Source organism: Macaca nemestrina, chromosome 9, assembly GCF_043159975.1.
Source record: "Macaca nemestrina isolate mMacNem1 chromosome 9, mMacNem.hap1, whole genome shotgun sequence".
NCBI classification, from domain to species: domain Eukaryota; kingdom Metazoa; phylum Chordata; class Mammalia; order Primates; family Cercopithecidae; genus Macaca; species Macaca nemestrina.
In genome coordinates, this window is record NC_092133.1 from 3,883,111 (window position 1) to 3,903,110 (window position 20,000).

General features: G+C 48.7%; 1 protein-coding gene across 10 annotated transcripts in view; it reads left to right on the forward strand.

The window, feature by feature from the left end:
* LOC105470672 (EBF transcription factor 3) overlaps positions 1 to 20,000 on the forward strand; it is a 129,522-nt gene that overhangs the window by 97,696 nt on the left and 11,826 nt on the right. For all 10 annotated transcript variants that reach the window (XM_011722857.3, XM_011722877.3, XM_011722887.3 and 7 more), the window contains exon 11: positions 18,663 to 18,751. In XM_011722857.3, coding sequence (XP_011721159.1) covers positions 18,663 to 18,751 — 89 coding nt within the window. The remainder of the gene's footprint in view (positions 1 to 18,662; positions 18,752 to 20,000) is intronic.

Here is a 20,000-nt window from a genome sequence, read left to right on the forward strand (position 1 = left end):
TCCTCACCTGTAAACGAAGTGGCGGGGGAGTTGTTAGGAACAACAGTCACCCAGCTACCACCGGGGCAGCTGCCCATGTGCCTGGCTCCATGTGGGGCTAGGGGCCGTGTGTCCACTGGTCTCCAGGCCTCTGCCCCGTGGTGTCACTGCTGTTCTGCTGCACAGGCTGAGGCTCAGGGAGGTGAGGAAGTCAGTGCCCAGGCCACACCCCCAGTAAATGCAAGGCCCATGTAAGCCTGCTCTTTCTTGCTCCAGCCTGGGGTCTTGAACCCTACATGACGCTGCTTCCTAAAGCAGATCCGTGTTCTCTGAGGGTGCGGGACAGACTCCTGGCCGCAGGAAGTGTGGCCTATGCAGTTACACATGCTTGCTATCTTACAGTTGTTCTATACAATGCTTTGTCCATGCAAGGGCTGAATTAGCACCACTTGTTCAGGATTGCTATTGAGAAATGCCGTAAATAAACTTCAGATTGGCTGGGCATGTTGGCTCACAGCTGTGATCCCAGCACTTTGAGAGGCGGGAGAATCACTTGAGTCCAGGAGTTCAAGACCAGCCTGGGCAACACGGCAAAACTCTGTCTCTATAAAAATTTAAAAATTAGTGGGGCATGGTGGTGTATGCCTGTGGTCCTAGCTACTCAGGATGGTGAGGTGGGAGGATCACCTGAACCCGGGAAGTCAAGGCTGCAGTGAACCTTGATTGCGCCACTGGACTCCAGCCTGGGTGACAGAGCAAGACCCTGTCTCAAAACAAACAACTCACTTCAACTTAAGGCGTGTTTGCATTTTGATTTCTAATCTTAGCCAACTCCAAAGGCTGTGATATTTGAGGGATGTTTTTAATGATGGACAGTGCCTGCTGGAACCCGATGACAGTGAACGAGATGAATACTTACTATCCGTGGCCTTGACCTGCTTGTGCAGTGGCTGGGTGACTGTGGCCTGGTGTCCTGGGGTGGCCGTGAGGGCCACAGCAGGAACCTGGACTAGGGGATGGGGCTTCAACTCCTGCCATCACCACCTGAAAGATGCCCACTGGGGGACAATCCTCTCCTCTGTCCGGAGAGTGGGTGACATGGAGGATGCTAAGCCCCCTCTGCTTTCGGAAGGTTTAAAGAGGCAATAGACATCCCTCAGCCTCTTCCCTTCTTAGGAAGGACTGAGTGAGCAAGAAGGGCAAGATATGCATCCTGCCGCTGCCCACTGTACATCAGGCCCAGCGTCACCCCAGGGTGTGCCTGGATGGGTCTTGGAGGTGGGCCAGGGCTGCTGTCCCAGAGGCGTCCAGTCGACAGCTCGGCACTCTCCATGGGGTTAGGGTGGGAGAGGCAGTGCTTGACCCACACTAGAGGCCGCCTTCTGTGGGACCAGCACACGCAGGACCAGGCGCCCAGGAGCTGCCGGAAGACCACAGGGGAGGTGGGCACAGCAAAGAGCTGATGTCCGGACACCTCTTGGCCTGCATGTAAGACTCTGAGATGGAGAGAGGGCCGCTCCTCCAGGTTTTGGAATCCCAGTGTTTTAAAAAATAAAGACATGTCACAACGGGGTTCTAAAAATTGGGGCGCCTTTTAAACACTTATGTACACTTCAACAAATAAGAACTTTTGCTGTGCAATAAAGTGCAGCGTCTGTAGGCTCCAGGTACCTGGGAGAGACAAGACATCAGAATCCCGCCGTGGGCCGGGGGGGTCCTTTCTGGCACCTTGCCGTAGGGCTGTTTTCATGTGTGCGCTGAAGCCACACAGTGCACATTTCCACACGCTTCCTCATGCAAACTGTTGGTATGTGTACCACATGCCCCGGAGTCCCTTGGCTCATCTGGCTGTAGAGGCTGCAGGCCCTGTGCAGAGACCTGGTGTTTGCAGACAGACTGGGACCTGGGCATATGCTTACTCCTGTGGTCTCAATTTCTCCTCTGCTCTACGTGGCAAGGTTTCGGTAAGGATCAGGGATGACTTATGTATAGTGTCTAACACATGGCATAAATGGTCCTTCCTGTGGAAAGTCACTGAGGGTGAACTTCTGCTGGGTTCTGTGGGATCCTGCTCGAGTCCTGAGCTCCTTAGGAAAACGGGTATTGATTATTGCTTGTGAGCCATGGAGCAGCACCTGAGCTTCAGCGGGCACATGCCAGGGGTGGGCTCCCGTGTAGGTGCCTGTGTCTGCTGCGGGGTCCTGGTTTGTGACACGAAAGTGACGTGTGTGTGCATGTGGCAAGACTGACTGCCTCCGCACAGAAGTGAATGAATAAGCCCCCTGTTCTCACACTGGACTGTCGGCCCATCCCGGATGAACGCTTTAGTGGATGCCTTCAGCGGATCCTTTCATGAGTTCAGATCTTTGCATACGTGGGTTTTTTGGTGGGGAAGTCTGCACAGCTATTGTTAGAAAGAAGATTGCGGAAAGGTCCAGTCCTTTCTTTGCACTTCGCCTGCTGTCTCCTGGGGATTCTGTCCCCAGTGCTGTAGAGAAAGGCCTTGGGCTGTGCATTTGTAGACAGACGCGGATGTGTAGGGTGGGAGGAGCTGCCTGTCACTGGCTGGCAGGTATCACATGGTGTGGCAGAGCCTGCAATGTCAGCGTTCCCTCAATTCCCAGTATGGCCGGGCCCAGCCCTTGCTGCTCTGGGGCTGGTGCGGGGAGGGGGCAGCTCTCTGCTGTCTGCAGCCTGTTCCTCTTGCCCTCCAGCAGGTAGGATGCCTTCTTGGCCAGGGATATCCTCTCCAGGTCTCATATCCTCCTGCTAAGGGACCAGTGGACACCTTAGTTCCAGCCCCGACCCAGCCTGTCCAAGTACCTACCTTCTATATCTACAGGCCATATTGTGCCCCCTCTGGGGCTGACTGGGCTTCTCGGGCACAAGCTCAGGGTCCTGGCTGCCCGAAGCTTCAGGGATTTCCTCCATCAAGACATGCTCCCATGAGTGGGTGTTTGGTGACGCTCTGCCACAGCCCAGCCTTTCTTGGCTGGAGGTTAACCTATTGGCTCCCCTACACCCCAGTCATTAACAGGAATATCCATTTCAAAGGTGATGTAAGGGATACAGGCTCTACAGGCTGGGGAGCAGAGGAAAGGTAGGGTCATGACCTGTCTGACCTGGAAGCTTCTGTCTGATTTGCATTGCCCCGAAATTGATGGGGACAATGAGGTAATCACCGGGAATTGCACTCCCCCGCTGAAAACTGAGCCAGCCCCTTTGCATGTCACGACATAGGCACCGTCCCCTGGGCGTCTGGTTCCCATCAGTGTCCCCCAGCCCCGGAGGCTGCCGGGACACCCTCACATTTAACCTTCCCCGCGTGAGGCCGGCTGGGGCCGCCAGGCGGAGGACTAATGAACCTGTACTCAGAGGAGGGGCTGCCCGCCAGAGGCTGGGAGGGACTTTGCAAAAGGCCTCAATGATCTGTTTACAGTGATCTGAGAAACACCAGATTTTTCTGAACCAGACCCTATTAGTCAACCCCGAGTGGGAAGGGGAAGGCAGGCCAGGCCCCATCCATCCAGGCCCTTTTGCCTGCTGCTTTCAACTCCTATAAAGACACAATTACCTTGGGAGGCTGTGGCGGTTCAGTTGATTAGCACGGTGAATTAAAAGAATGAGTCACAAATGACATGTCCAGCGCTTCCATACTGGTTCTTTGTATTCCCATGTGCCTCACCCTGTTGTAAGAAGGTCAAAAATTAGAGAGAGAGAACAATTTTCAAGCGGCTAGCACTTAGGAGCAGAATTAACAATCACTCTGTATGTAATTGCCAGTTAATAGTAAATTGCCTTCTAGACTGTAAAATGCAATATAAACTGGTGGGCACCTAAAATTAAATTAATGAGATATTTGCTGCATTTAAAAGTGAATAGTGCAAATTAATAACTGAGTGCAATGCTTGTTTTAATATTTGTCTAATAGTGTACCATTTGCTTGTTTAATAATAATTAAAATAGTCCCAGAATGTCCTACCTGAGAAACTCGCAGTATACACAAATTGAGCAGTTTCGCATTTATAATTCCACCCATAGAAAGGCATCAAATGGTTAAGAGTAATAAAAGAAATTATTTTTTAATTAGAATATAAGCATTACAGTGTTATTTGATTAAGACAGATTGGAATTTGTATGCATCTAATTGAAATTATGTTACTGAGGAAACTACTTTCATAGACAGGTTTTCAAGTGTGAAGCATCATGGCACAAATGCGTGTGTTACTGTTTTCTAACAATGTCCATTTGGCAGGATGGTTTCCTATTAAACAAAAGCACTGAGGCCGGTTGGGAGTGGTGGCTTGACTTCCAGCATCATTCACGGGACACTGGGGAGGTGGCTAGGTCGGTGTTTCTTACTCTTGGTTTCTTGCACCCGGATGGTTGATTGACCCACCCTCATTTTAGAGATTTCTTTTGCTCAATTAAAGAAATTATCACAAATTACTGGGAGCCAACATGTTGTTTGCGACAGACTGAACCCAGTTACTAAACAAGATATTGGCAGTCGATAGCAACCACATCCAAAGTGGACACGGGGAGCTCTTGACGGCGGAATACCTGGACTGCTCCCAGCCCCGGGATGCAGTTACTAGATGGGAACATAAAAGTGATTATTTTCTGCACAAGGACATTCATTCAGCTTCAGGCTTATGAAATCGTTACTCAACCAGTAATTGCTAACAGTTTCTGTTCTTTCTGATACAGTATTTATGGTTTACTTTTCTTCTTTTTTTTAAGTCATATGTACCTTAAAACTGGCCGTGCGTCAAGGGGCGACGCTGTGTCCTCCAGGGCTGTCCTGGCCCTGGGTGAGGGTTTCCCCTGTCTCTTGGTGGGTGTCCACAATTTAGCCCCACTTCACTCCCCTCGTGAAAGCACTCATGGTTCTTAAGTGTGTTAAAGATCTTTCGTGGGCCGGGCGCGGTGGCTCACGCCTGTAATCCCAACACTTTGGGAGGCCGAGGCGGGCGGATCACGAGGTCAGGAGATCGAGACCATCCTGGCTAACACGGTGAAACCCCGTCTCTACTAAAAATGCAAAAAATTAGCCGGGCGAGGCGGCGGGCGCCTGTAGTCCCAGCTACTCGGGAGGCTGAGGCAGGAGAATGGCGTGAACCCGGGAGGCGGAGCTTGCAGTGAGCCGAGATCGCGCCATTGCACTCCAGCCTGGGCGACTAAGTGAGACTCTGTCTCAAAAAAAAAAAAAAAAAAAGATCTTTTGTGTGCGTTGAGAGGCAGTCCTGTTAGCACCACGGAGTCAATTGTGCCCTTCGACCACGCCAGCCCCGGCTTGCTGTCTCCCAGGCCGGTGCTCCTCAAACAAATTACTTGGATGCACAGAGCAAATGATGCTTAATTGCCGCCCACAAATCATACTATTTTTACTATGCTCAACTAAATGCTAACGCCTTCCTTCCATGTAAACCACATGCTTTCCTCATGGGTCCTGGAGTTTGGGGACTCTTTGGCTCAATTCTGTTGGTGACTCTCATCATCCCTGTGACTGACCGTTCGTTCCTGTCTGCAGCAGGCCCTCCTGCAGCCACACTGGCCGTCCTGCTTCAAACCCACCAGTCAATGGTGTCCAAGGACGTCTGCGTCCCCCCATCACCCCCAGTGAGCCCCCCTGAGACTAGACACCCTCCAGGCACCTTTGCTTTTCTATCAAGTTAGTTCTATCAGAGAATAGCTTGGGTCTGTGTTTTCAGCTCAGGCTGACTGTGGACCTGCCCAGAGTTGGGATAATCACAGGATAATGCATGATTCCAACAATACAACTTCTCCTGACACCACTTTAGCTTTTGTCCTTTGTTTAAATATGGATGGCAAAGGGTGACTTTTTTTTGCACATCAACTGGGGTGGTGTGCATCCGTGCATCAGCCCCTTCCCCTGGGAGTGAGGCCGACCGCCATCACTGGGGTCATTTCAAGGGTCCTCAGGGCCCCTTAGGCAGAGCCACAAAGGAAGGGAGGGAGGGCAGGCTCCCACCGCTGTCCTCCCCACTGCTACATCGTAGCGTCAACCCAAACCATGATCAATTAATCTGCCAGCATGCTAAGTGGGTGCTGGGGTGAGATTCGATAACACAGCCCTTTGAAGAGTGGGGCCAGGAGGGCTTCCAGGGTCACTGCTGTCCCCTCTCTTTCCCGTCTCGAAGGAGGCCAGGAGAATGAGACACACCGTTTGTGCTATTGCACAAGTAGACTATTTGTCCTAATCAGTGACACCCATTTACTAGAATTGCTTAAAATGAACTATACCTCATACAGAAATCGCACATTTAGAGAGTTCCATTCATCATCTGAAAATTGAGGGCCAGTAAACTTTTCTGCTCCTCCAGTGGGATCATAGGCATGCATCAAAATGTTAAAAATGATTGGTGAGAGGGAGCTGTCACCCATTTATCAAGGAAAAGAACATTATTTGCTAATTTCCCAACCAGGCTGGTGACAGGGTGCTTCGTCTTTAGACCCACGGTGACCAGCATGGCCTTTTTGTTATTAGTACAAGTCAAGCGCTTTTGGGCTGTTGCTAACAAGGCACATTTGTCTGTCATCCGAGGGGGCTTTGGTCGGTTTCCAAGTGGCTGTGACCAAGTCTGCACCCTGCACCTCGATTGGCTGCTCTCCTCGGGGCCACGCTAACCCAGGAGGAGAAACGAGCTGATAAATCACAAAGTTTCCATGTCAAGGTGAAGGTATTGACTCTTCAGCACCAAACCTGACAAAATGTAGCAGAGAGGAGATGGCCATTCATCTTCCCCAAAGGACAAAAGGGTCATCCGGGTTTCACTTGGTAATTGTCGGGTTGAGGACGGCAGAGGCGGGCCCGGCCCTCTCCCTGTTAAGCCCCCTGAGTAGGTGGGTCCACTGGTCCCGCTCCTCACCCACCTTGCGGTGGCCCTTCTTGGGGCTGCAGGGAGGAGAGTCGGGGGTAGACCGGGTCATGCTCCGGACTTTTGAGTTTCTGATTGAGAAGGACGTGCTTCTGAAAACAGCTTGGAGTGGGTCCAGGAGATGGTGTGGGACTGTGGGAGAAGAGAGCAACAGACCATTTAGAACAAAATAAGTGTGATCACCTGAAGTGCAGAATAAAGCGGGGATAGTATGATGTAAAATTAAATACCACAGATCACTCCGGCCACAACTCCCACAGGTTAAACTCTGAAGACCAAGGGAGACGTCAGCACAAACGTTTTGGTAGAGGACCTGAAACAGAAGTGTGTGGTTCTTTCAGCACCAAAGAGGAGATGACATAGATCACTCTGTTGTCCCAGGAGAATAGGAACAAGAACTAAATGCTGCCTCTGTTTCTCTTTCTGGCTTATAAGTTACCAGTGCCTCAAGCTCCCTCCCACCAGATCTCCATGGCTGGACATCGGGCCCAATGCTAGCAGCCCATGGCTGGAATTGATAGAGTATGTGTCGCTCCGGCATGTGCCCGGCCAGCTCAGTCAGTGACAGTGCTGGGACCCGGCTGCTCGTAGTTTCATGTGAGGCTGTTTTTGGAGGGTCCTGAGACCTGTCTGTGCACAGTGGCTCTAGGCTGAGGCTTGGATTACAAAAGCCTGGCCTAAGAAAAAGGTGCTTTTCCAAAACTATCATTTCAATCACTTGGGCCTTTTTAATTTGTTGTAGAAAATTCAAAATGAGGCTGGGCATGGTGGCTCACGCCTGTAATCCCAGCACTTTGGGAGGCTGAGGCAGGTGGATCACCTGAGGTCAGGAGTTCAGGACCAGCCTGGCCAACATGGTAAAACCCCGTCTCTACTAAAAATACAAAGAAATTAGCCAGGTGTGGTGGTGCATGCCTGTAGTCCCAACTACTCGGGAGGCTGAGACAGGAGAATCTCTTGAACCTGGGAGGCAGAGGCTGCAGTGAGCCGAGATTGTGCCACCGCACTCCAACCTGGGCAAGATAGAGTGAAACTCCATCTCCAAAAAAAAAAAAGCAAAATGAGTAAAACGTAACTTTCGTCTTTTAGAGTGGTTTTAAAATAAAGCCACAACAACAAATAGAAGGCTGTCCGTCAGCGATGTGGACTGTTCGCTACACTAAAAGGCAAAATAGAAGTTTTCAAATGGTTTTCATGAGCACATGGAGTGACTTGACTTCACAAGGAACCTGAGTGCGTGCGGAGGGGCACACACTCTCGAAGGGTCATTATGGAGCGTGCAAAATTTCAAATAGAGAAGCTCCCTTTGAGATAGGAGGCCATGGCAGATTTTGGTCAGCATTGGTGCAAATCATCTTTGGAGGGAAGTTTCTTAGAGGTGCCGCGTGGCTGGGGTCATTCTTTTCTTCCTCTCCTTTCTGGATGCCACCCTCTCCCTGCACTCGTGAGATAGCCCTTTCTACGTCTTCCCAGATAGAAAGCTTACAGCCTGGCACAGTGAGCCCCGGAGCCTCTGAGGCCTGGACCCCGTGCTTCAGGCATCTGAGAAAGCCTAAAGTCAGGAAATCCAGGGGGTTGGATTGGGGAGGGTGGATTCTGCCAGGTTTTTCTCCATCTTTTTACCTCCTTGTCTTCTCTAGAGGAGGCCCTTGGCTGGGAATCTCCCCGCTGGCCCTTCTTGTCTCAGCCCCGGGCAGCCAGGCTGGGGTCAGTCAGATGCTTGTTGATGGCCATCCCTTCTAGCCCTAGTTTAGAAGACCCACTTGGTGATTTTCCTAAGGAACATGCTCACACTGCAGAAACATCCCATGCAAGCTTTAGGCCTGCGGGCACTGAGCTTCCAAACAGGCACCAAGCTGAGGGCAGCGGCTCCTCCAGAGCCTTCAGGACAGGTGGCATCGAGATTGCTTTACCACATGCTTGGCATCAGGCCGTGGCCTGTCCCAAACTAAAGACCAAACAGGCCATAGGCTAGGGTGGTGATTGTTTCAGAAGTCCACTGAGTCTTAATACCCTGTAAGGGAGAGAAACGTGCCACTGGCAGACACCACACAGGGTACTGGGCTGCAGCTTCACATGCCCCCTGCCCAGGGAAGCTGGCGTTCGATATGTACAACCCCAATGACTGAGTTCCAGGCCATGCCCTGGCTTTGCTGTGGCACCATGATAGTGAACACCTGCCGCGTGCCTGAGCCCCGTGTTCGCCAGGGGACTGCTCCCCTTCCTCACCACCCCAGATTCCACCAGCATCGGTGATTCTCCTTTCCTGCATACTTGCAAAATGCCAACTGGCGGGAATGATCTATTGGACGAGCGTAGTGTGAACACGGTATCTTACATAAAAGTGTGGCATGCTGTGGAAACTCACCGTCAACATGGTTTGGAATCTGCGCCTGGCTCCCAGTGTTCACCCACCTGGACACAGCAGGTGATACTGAGAGATGGGGAAGCTGTCGGTTCTCATAGGCGCTCATGGTTAGGGTATCAGGTGGGGTGACATACCTGCCCATTCGGCAGTGGGTCCCTTGCTAAAGGGAGTGATGGTCTCCATCCTGGCAGCCTGGGGCCTGGTATCTGGATGGCCGTTGGCACGTGCCTGGTGCAGAAGCCACATTTGCCATCACACTGACTCGAGGTCTTGTGGGAATGAAGCAGGACATGGAAAAGTTAATAAAATATTCAGAATGAAGAAGGTGCTCCATCTGATGACAAGAGAAGCAGACGAGGCACTGGTGGATTTGAGAGGAAGGGCGCCTTGGGGAGGTGGTGGGGAGGGGGCCGTGGAGGCTGTACCCCTGGAGGCTGAGCAGTAGGGGTTGAGGATTTCCAGGCCAAGGAGCGCCAGCTGGGCATGGGGCTGTGAGTGGGGCAGGCCAGGGCTGGGTTGGGGGCTGCTGTGGCAAGAAGGAGGTCAGATGAGGACAAGATGGCCTTCTGGTCCCAGTATACCTTGGCATTTGGGAACCCCATGTGGAAATAGGACATTTTACAGGAGACACATAATCTAGCATGCTGTGTTCAAGGGCTGTGCTTTTGGGGATTCCAGTGTTTACATTAATCTTGGTGATGTCTTTAAAGCCTCCCTGCCTTAGAACATTCCTTTTCTTCTTTATGCAGCCTGAAAAACCAGGAGTTAAAAATGCCTCCATGGAGATTGAAAAGGGTAATAATGTTGGGAAATCGAGTTACACTCCCTGAATGGGAATAGATTCCCCACACCAGGCCCTTCCCCCACAGCTGGGCTCTGTCTTGTTCACCCCTGTGTGGGCCCTGTGCTTTTACACAGGTACTGGACACACCTTTATTCTAAACAGCACTCCGGCCCTGGAAGATGTTTCCTTAGTGTAGACAGAGCTGGCACATATATTCTAATTCAGATGACGAACGTTACTTTCACTCAAAACACTGTTTTTTGTTCACATATAATTCACATATCATAGAATTCACCCAAAGTATACAATTAAGTAGCTTTTCGTACATTCACAAAGTTTGGCAACCATCAGTCCAATTCAAAAACGTTTTCATCACACTAACGGGAACGTGTCCACTAGCTGTTGCCCCATTCCTCCTTCCCTTGGCGAACGTCTGTCTCTGGATCTGTCCCGGTCCCCAGAAGTGACAGCCATAGAGAAGTGAGAGTGTAGAGGGAGGCACGCGCCTTGGGTTTTCCTTTCCTGGCCTCCCCTAGCTCCTGGCAACCATGAATCTACCTCCCTTCCCTATGGATCTGCCTGTTTCAGATATTTCCTATAAATGGGGTCACACATTATATATATAGTTCTTTGTGTCTGGCTTCTTTCACTTTGCATGTTTTCCAGGCTCATCCCTGTTGTAACGGGTATCAAGGTTTCACTCCTGTACATGGCTGAGTACTATTCCATTGTATGGATATACCATATGTTGTTTATCCATTCATTCATTGACAAACATTTGGATATTATGGAAACCACTGCCAGGAACGTTTGTGAACACATTTTTTTGTGAACATACGAGAAACGTGATGTTCACTTTAGCTTTTCAAAATAGAAAATGTGGTACCTTCTGTGTTGGCCAGATGTCTTCAAGAGGCCTGCATTACTCATTACCTTGAACACCTACCGTGCGCATCACGCTGAGTGGGGCAGGCACGTGGCAGAGGGTCACCTGTTGGGTGGCCTTCCTCCTATGGGGAGGGCAGATGCCTGAACAAGCACATGGGGTGGCTGGGAACATCCCCATGGGAGTGTGGCCCACCCCAGAGCACAGAATGGGGCTGCCTCTGTCCTCAACCCTGGCAGGGACACCCCTGACTTTGGGAGGGGCTTGGACTTTGCAAGCTCCTTTTTGTTTACTTCTGTGTGCAGATTTTCCGCTGGTTTAAAGTGTGCAAATCCATTGCTCAGAGGGTTCTCCACAGAGCATTAGATTTCCCGCTTGCTTCTTAAGATCTCTCTCCTCCCTGCAAAATGTCTCTGGGAGGCGTGGCAGCAGAGGGACCCTTGATGTTCCTTTTCTTAAGGAAAAGGATATAGCATTCCATCGCACACATCTTTTTATTGTGCTGAGGGTGGCTTTTACTGGCTGGTGTCTCTTCTTTTTGTTTCCAGGCATTTCTCCACTTGGTTGAAAACGTTAGAACAACCTTCTTGGGGAGCTTGAGGGTGGTAGGATGGCTGGGACCCACTTCCCGACCTCAGAGCCTCTGCCTTGGGAAATGCCTGTCTCCCTCAGGCCCGTCCCCAGAGGCGAAAGCCACCGAGAAGTGAGGAGGCCACGTGCCTTAGTTTTCCAGGCTGCAGGGCTGGGCTGGGTAGATGTAGTTTCCACACGACTATAAAAGCCATCATCCAACATATTCTTTGAGGTATGTAAACAGAATTGTTTGAATGCAATCCAATAGTTGTCAGCAAGGGTATTATTTTGGTACAAGGAAGATGAGCTGTCCCCTTTTCTGTGCCTGGTGTCACATCACAATGCCGCCATCCGCTGCCAGGCAGTGGTGAATGGAAGCTGGTCCCTGTGCACGAGGCCCGGTTGGGCTGTCTGTGTGAATTCCAGAACAATATTCCCGATACGAAGGAGGTGGCTCCAATTCCAATTAGAAGTCAAGTGTTTTTGTCAACCTTAAGAGACTTTGCAACAGAAATACCCTGCAGTGAGTGGGTTGGGGGGATTCTGGAGTCACTGGTGTGAAACCAAGGCTGACCCTAGGCAGGTCTGAGCCATCCCCCGCTGGCATCGGGGGGCCCCATGGGCGGGAGCGGCCAGGATGCTAGAAAAGCCACTGTCATTTTTGTGAGGGCAATCGCAAGGTTTGCCTCTGGGTGTAGGAGGAGGGTGACCTGACATCTTCCTGCCCGTCCCTTGGCCAGGCCAGGGAGCCAGGCCAGCCCCTGCGGGCAGCGCCCCCGGTGAACGACGTGGAGGCTGCAAGGCCTTTGTGCTTCCCGTGCACACCACAATGCCTGGCTCACCCTGCCGAGTGCTGTGATTGAAATTCATTGCCAAATTTATTGAGAAATTAATGAGAAAAGCTGCAAAGTATTGACTTTGAGAGGAAAACACAACTCATCTTGAATGAGGAGGAAAATGCAGCAATAATTTAGCCACTATTGATCTGGCCCTGTCCATGTATTGATCTTCATTTTACAATATTAATTTGCACCTGCAATCGGCTGCAGAGGGAACCGATTTCATTCCATGGCCGCGTTAATGTGCAAAGCATTAGGTGCTCTTAAGAAGCGGGGGTATTACACATCGTATCAGGAAGGCAGATTTTTTTTTTCTATTTTTGCTTGTTACTGAAATAGACTAAAAATTAATTTTTTTGTCGGACAAAATATGAAAGCAAAAACCCATCTAAAACATAGCCCTCCTCTCAGCTTCCCTGGCCGCTTTTCATCCACGTGAGGAGCCGTCAGCCGCCTGAAACTCCAGCTACCTCTCATCATCATGCGCGGATCAGTTCAAAGTTCATGAAATTTCTATGAGCATTGATCTCGCCCCATTGATTTTTTTTGCAGCAGATCTTTGAAATTTTAATTTCCCGAGCATCTGAATTTCTTATAGATGAAATGCACTTGGAGGAGACAGTTGATGATAAAGTGAAGAACTTAGCATCATTTTAAAGCCTAAAAAAGGGAGAAAAAACAGGCATTTGCAGACTTTGTGTAATGTTTTTGAGGTGGAATGATGAAGGTGCTCTGGTGGGGGCAAGGTATTCAGGGGGGAGCTAAATATCAATTTTGTCTTCCGTGGCCACACATTTTTAATGCAACTTTTTATACAGTCATTTTTGAAAGAAAAGCTATCTGGAGAAACAGCAGGACAGAAAAACATTCTTCACCGCACAATCATTTGCTCACAGCAGTCTTTATCACCTGGTCAAGTTCACCTAGTTACTTATCAGTGGGACATTTAATAACCTCAAGGTGATATAATTGCTATTGGCATTTTTCCCCCTTGGATTCAGCTGGTTAATGTGTAAACTACTTGTCAGCAAATAGCACTTTGTCACTGAAATCACTAACACCCTCTAGAGGAATGTCTTTGTATTGAGCAATTTAATTTTACTTTATTTAATTTTTACACATTACAACCTGTGTTCATTCAGGCACACTGACGGCTTGCAGTCTGTTGGGGTAGGGTCTGGGTCTCCCTGTTAGTAAAATATACTATATCTTATTTAACAATCCCCATTGCCTTAATTGAGGCGCGTTCTTGTCCCTCGGAAAAGGAACTGCAGATGTTCTTATTATGTAGTTATGTTGCTAATGTGAAAAACTGCCTCATTATGAGGATCTGTTTGTAGCTAGAAAATTACTGCATTATGACAAATGCATGATTGGGAAGTTACAGGAAGATGATCATTATTGAAATGAAACTGGAACTCATTTAATAGCTGCAACCAGCAGCTGGAATGAAGCAAATGAATGTCTTCCTGTTTTTATTGTTGTAGTCAGGTTTTTCAGGCAGGAAGAAAATTTGTGCTAAACCTAAAACTTCTTGTATCTCTCTCTGCTTGCTGGGCTTGGGCTTAAACAATGGAGAGGCGATGCTAAAAGCGTCTCATTTCCTACCTGCGAGTTTCCCCCTTGTGTGTTTAATGACACTATTTTAAAAACACAACTGTGGCTGGAAGAGCAATTACTCTAGGAGTACTTACAGGCGGCGCACACTGCTCGCTGGCTGGGCTGGTCTCCAGCTCTCCCTGGCAGGGGTGGTCAGGAGGTTGCCATCACAATTAAGCTCTTTCACCCTGGCCCCTCCTTCCTGCCACAGTCCAGTCCTGTTTGCAGGCAGGGAGCCTCCAGGCCTTGGGGGGACCCGAACGCCCTGGGCTGCCAGAGTCCATTGCAGCAGTTCCCTCTGCTCTCAGCTGCTGCTCACAGGATGCCCTTCAGGGCGGATTTCCCACAGCTGGTGGGGACCCACGACCAAGCCCCAGGCATGTAGTAGCTGCTTGATAAAATGTTCGGTGCAGGAACTGGATTTAAGATGGATGGTTCCGTTGCTCTTTGTAGAAAATGCTCACTGGCCCCAAGTGTGTGTGTTTTCCAATCTGAATTTTTATTTTTTTCTGTGTTATCAACCCAGAAGTACTGAACGTGTCCCCTTGCTTAATTTAATTGAATGACGTTTATAAGTTAATGGACTTGCTATTCAGGTCTAATAAAATAATCATATACATTTTGGGGTATTAGAGATCAACATGAACTCAGGGCAGGGCTGACTGACAAAGAAGGTTAAGCCATCAAAATGAAAACTACAACCACGTATGTCACAAGAAAGAAAATCCCAGTGCCTCCTGCCCGCTGGTACGTCTCTAATTGCAGCAGGCCGGTTGGAGCCGCTCTGGCCGCAGCTGCAGCTCAGCGCCTGATGCCATTTTCTGCTGCCACATTAGCTGCAGCAATCCCAACCTGAGCTGACATCACAGACCGTTAAAATTTGATCAATTGCGGTGTGATTAATCCCCCAGTACACGGGCATGACTTAAATATTTAGAATGCTTCTTCTGTTATGACTTTAATGCATGTAAAGTAACGAGATTAACTCCAGTACACTCAAATATATTTAAATATGTATCCTTCCCGAGCTGTAGGCTATTCCAGCGTGCAGGAATCATTGAGTCTATGTGGTCGTGTCAGGCTCTATTTGTATGACCCGCTCTGGATACTGGCCTGCATATGATAGCCGGATATCTGGCCTTTCACAGGCTGCCTCACTGCTTGCCTCATTTGGCATGGAATGTGATTCCCGGCTATTCTAGCTTCTGATTCATTCAGGTTTTATTGCTGTGTAATTTTCTTATTCTAAAATAAAAGCTCTCCAACAAAAATTACTATGCATTAGGCCGCGGTAGCCTACTCAAATGGATATTAATACAGTTTATCTCTAAAAGGACGAATAATGTATTTGAAACAGATAAAAGGCCCTCCACTAAATGAGGAATGTTAATATCTTATGGCACGGTTAATAAAGAGATATTTCACAGGGGAGATTTGTTTTATGACTTTTGATACAACAGCCTTGTAATCTGACATATCTTAAACGATATAATTTCACACATACATTCATCTCTTATACGCAGCAACCCATCGTAGCAACATTTGAATTCAGGACAAATAATGGGCACTAATTACTTCTGGGGGGGATTTCTTAGAAAACTCATCCTCTCAGATCCAGATATGTGGAATTCCATGCAGAAAGTTGGGAGCTTACAATACGTTTTGAGAAATGTATTGTTTTCTTCCCCCTTCAGTAGAAAATAACATTTGTTTTTGTTGTGTTTAAGGCAGAGTTTAAATTAATTTAACCCAGTGACACATGTTTGGAGACTAAGCATGCTGCTAAATAATTCCTGGGAATAAATTGTTCGGGAACCAAGTACATTAATTTACGGCTCTCCAGATGCTGACAGATGTGAGGGTGGGGGGAGGACCGACAAATATTAACATAAAACAAATTTGCTTTATTCTTCTTCATATTTCTTCTTCATCCCCGGCTTGAGCTCACCCAAGGCTCCTTCTCTAATTATCCACGAGGTCAGTAAGCAAAATTGGGAAGAAGCTGGGAGATCAATACAAATTATCCCTGAGCAAACCAGTGCTGACAGTTTGAATTGCAGCATATGTTTACCCAAAATCAGGCAATTTATCTTAATATCAGCAAAGTAATGCAGCGCAGGTGAAAGGTCAGGCAATCTCTCCCCCTCATAATTACCCAGTTCTAAAACAGGAAAGTGGTATTGATTGGCCTGGCTCGGGGCTCTGTGACTGGACGTGCCAGCGCCTTGCCCTGGCTCGGCAGGGCTCTCGCCCACAAACTCTGCGTGTGGAGGGCTCATGAGATGTGTGTGAGGCCCTGGTGCTTTCTTCTCCCGTCGGGGAACTTGCCAGTGATGGCGCAGGGCGGTGGTGGGTTCTGTAGGGTTCGGGGGGCTGTGGGCCAGAGGGCCACTAGTTGACCAGGCTTTGCAGAACCCAGGAGCTCCGCAGAAGGCAGCTGCTCTTGGGGGCACAGAGATGGATTGGGTAACCCCACCTTCGGTGATCAGAAGCCTCCCAGAACCACGAATGCGTGTCATTCCTCCTGCAATTTAAAAAGAGAGGGGCAGTTTTTCTAATTCTTGAACGTAAACTTACTGGGCTTCCAGTCGCCGAGCCCCTGGAAGGGATTTAGAGCTGGAGTGGCAGCCCCAGCCCCTTGCTGCGGCCCGCATGCAGCCTGGCAGGAGCCCACAGTGCACAATTACGCGTCACACCTGAACTTCCAATAGAGTGCGGCGTGCCGCGCTTCTTCTTGGCATTGCTCTGGAGACGTAAGTGCTCTTTGGGCTGAACTGAGAGGTGAAAGGGGCCCACGTACTTACACTGCTTTCAGGTATTTTTGGGCATCGCAGAAGAATATCAATTCAACTGAAACACTGGAAAGCGTCTCTCCCAGAATGAGAGTGTATGGTTATTACAAGTCATAAAGCTTCTGAAAGCTTGCATTAAAGCGTCTATCACCTGTCAGGGGCATTTGCATGAAATCAATAATGGCCGCCCATCTATCTTTTCTGATCACCTTTCATCAGGCCGATTCATTAAGTCAAACAGTCATGGTGATTAGCTGGGAGAGAGGAGAAACCTGACATGTTAGAAATGCAGTGGGCCACCTTTTTTGTTCCCTGATCAGGAAAGGTAATACTTGATCTAATCCTTTTTGGGCCAAGTCGCTCGGCGAGGCCTGGCGACTGCGCACGCGCCCTGCGGCCCGAACTCTGCTTTTGCCTGACACCCTGGCCTGGGCCTGGGCAGAGACATGACAAATTGTCCCCCAAGTCAACGCTGACAGCTTCTGATGATTAATGGTCTGATTATGAAGTGGTTTTACACATATAGAATTTACATCACAGAGAGTTAGAAATTTTGCCATGTCACATACGCCGAGGCATTTTGAAGAGCTTTACTATTTGCAAAGAAAAAAGAGGGCAAAATCCCAGCAAAAGCCATGTCATGTAAAATCAATACATCGGATCAATGCTTTATTAACAAGAAAATGTCTTACTTCACATTCCTGTGCGGACCTTTGTCTCCGGGATGTATGATGGAATGTCAAATCATATTGTGGTCCTCAACTTTCGGGCGCATTATCGAGTGTATGTGCGAGGCTTCCTGCGCTGCTTACAAGATGCGCCAGCACCCAGGCACTCACGGTGACCAATTATTTTGGAGCCACTTGCAAAGGCGACCCCCTAGCCGTCCTCTCCGGAAGCCGCAGTCTTGGTGTCCCCCCCGCACCTCGCAGACCTGCTGAGTTGGGGGGTGTTAATCATCAAATTACTAATGAGTGATGGCCCAAATTGCAGGCAGAGTAATGAATAGATGGTGGCAGGTCTTATTAGTCTCCGAAAAACCTCTGATTTATGTTGTGCCACGCACCGTGGAGTGACTCCACGGAAAATGCCATCTACATCAAGAAGTAATGTACTCTAATAAGTATTTTCATCTTAACTCGTGTCCCCGGGCCTCCAGGCTCAGTTTTTGTTGGAGTCAGGCAGAGCCATAATAAAGCCCGATGGCTCCTTATAAAGCTTGTTAAACACAGTGTGTGCAGTCGGACGGAGTCCCGGCCGTGATTCATGCAGTGTACACAGCGCATGTGCCGCTGATTTATGGCCGCGCACAGTTCATAGTCAAAATTACAATTTGAGGGATAAAAAGATTAATTACTGTTTGTGGCCAGCAATTTCGTGAGGCTGGTGGATTGCAGCTGTAGAATGATAGTGCTCTACATCAGTTTGTAGGCAGCCATTCACAGATTATTAAAGCTTTGCAAGAATAAGTGCTCCTCCTGCCTGGTTTGTACTCAGGCAATATGCTAGACAAAAAAGGACCACAGGGATAAATCTGAGGCTAGCAATAGCTGGACATATGTCATAATTGCCAGTTTCCCATAAATCCCTGGCCAGTGTGGAAGGCACCGTGTGATGCAGACATCACATCGTGATGGTGGTGATTGCTATATATGGCCCCAAGACCTGTAACTTTGTGACTGCACTACCAATTTTACAATATATTGAGTCACCCTTTGACTTTCTTCCCGTCTAATTATAGATCAGAAATAATCGTTGCTTTTATGTGCAAAAGAAAGGGGGAAAATCTATTCCTTAAGACATAGCTAGCATTCAGGGGTGCTTGCCTTGGAGAGCATCAGAGCAGGAGAACTACACATTTATTTGTAAGTGTGCAATAAACGAGTAATGGATGACATAAAAGTAATTAACCTGATCTACATTTCTGTGTCCTGTTGCAGCCCTTAATGAACCAACCATAGATTACGGCTTTCAGAGGTTGCAGAAAGTGATCCCAAGACATCCGGGTGATCCCGAAAGGTTACCCAAGGTTAGTAAAAGAGCAAGTGGCACCCTGCTCATGGTGGGGTCGCCACTGGGCTGGTTCTGGTTTGGGGGCAGCAGGTGCTCTGGGAAGGGGGATTGCTGATGCCCCAAATTCTGTGCCCACCACAGGGCTGACAGGTGTGAGGAGCCACCCAGGCCTGCATCTGACCAGCTTCAGAGGTGGGCGAAGGGTGAGAGAAGGGGTAGACGGCTCAAGTTTTACATCTCATCTCCAGAGGATCATCTTTTTAAGGGAAGCAAAGAACAGCTTTTCTGATAACAAATATTTTGGATTCTGCGAGGGGGACATAAACTTCCGCGTAATGAAATAGTTCAATTAAACATTTTCCACTCCAGTGGCCTGCCCTGATTTCCATCTAAGCAGCCCCAGTCTGATCTGTGATTACTTGACTCTTGTTTTCCTTTCATTTTCTAAAGCTCGATTCAGTTTAATCTTTTGTTTACAAAGCTTTTGTTATAAGTCCCTGACTTAGCAGGCTAACAAATGAAGTCCACATATTAATATCTAGAGGGACTTTCCATTTAAATTCAACAAAGACAAAAGCTGCCCGTGTTGTTTATGCACACGCCACATATCACAGAAATTTCATTTTGATGTATAACATTAAAGATAAGTCAAGCTTATAATTTTTCCTTTCCTTTGATATAATTTTGTCTCTTTCTCTCTTTAGAAGCCCTCTCTGATTTCCAAGGCAGAGTTGAAAATGCAAAATGAAAAATGAAGTCATAACATTATGGCTGATTGTTTTACATTCCATCCCTGTGTGTACCAAGTCTTGACCACCTCTGAGTTTTATTAACACAATAAAACCTTTTAGACATTACCTTTTTAATGCTCAGCATGAACATAGGCGATGTCATTAGGCTGCTTTTTAATTTGTGAACATGCTAGCAACGGAGTCAGATACTCACTGTTAGAACCATCAGGGCCGGGGGAAGATGTTTTTCAAATGCAGAGCAGTTCACGGAGGGGTTTTTGTTCCTGAGGGTGAGCCCGGGCAGAACGAGTGTTTCCTCGGGAAGAACCGAGGCCTGCAACATCCTTACCCAGAGGGCTTTGCTGCCGGCCTCCATCCAGGGCTGGCTTTGTGCAGGATTAGTGATTGGGTCCCGCCATCCCACAGACAGAAAGGCCACGTGCCTTGGCAGGCCCATGGAAGCACTGGGTGTGAGGCTGGGTGGCTCTCAGGGAAGACACCCCAGTGGCTGTGCTCTCGGGGGGTTCCCTGGTC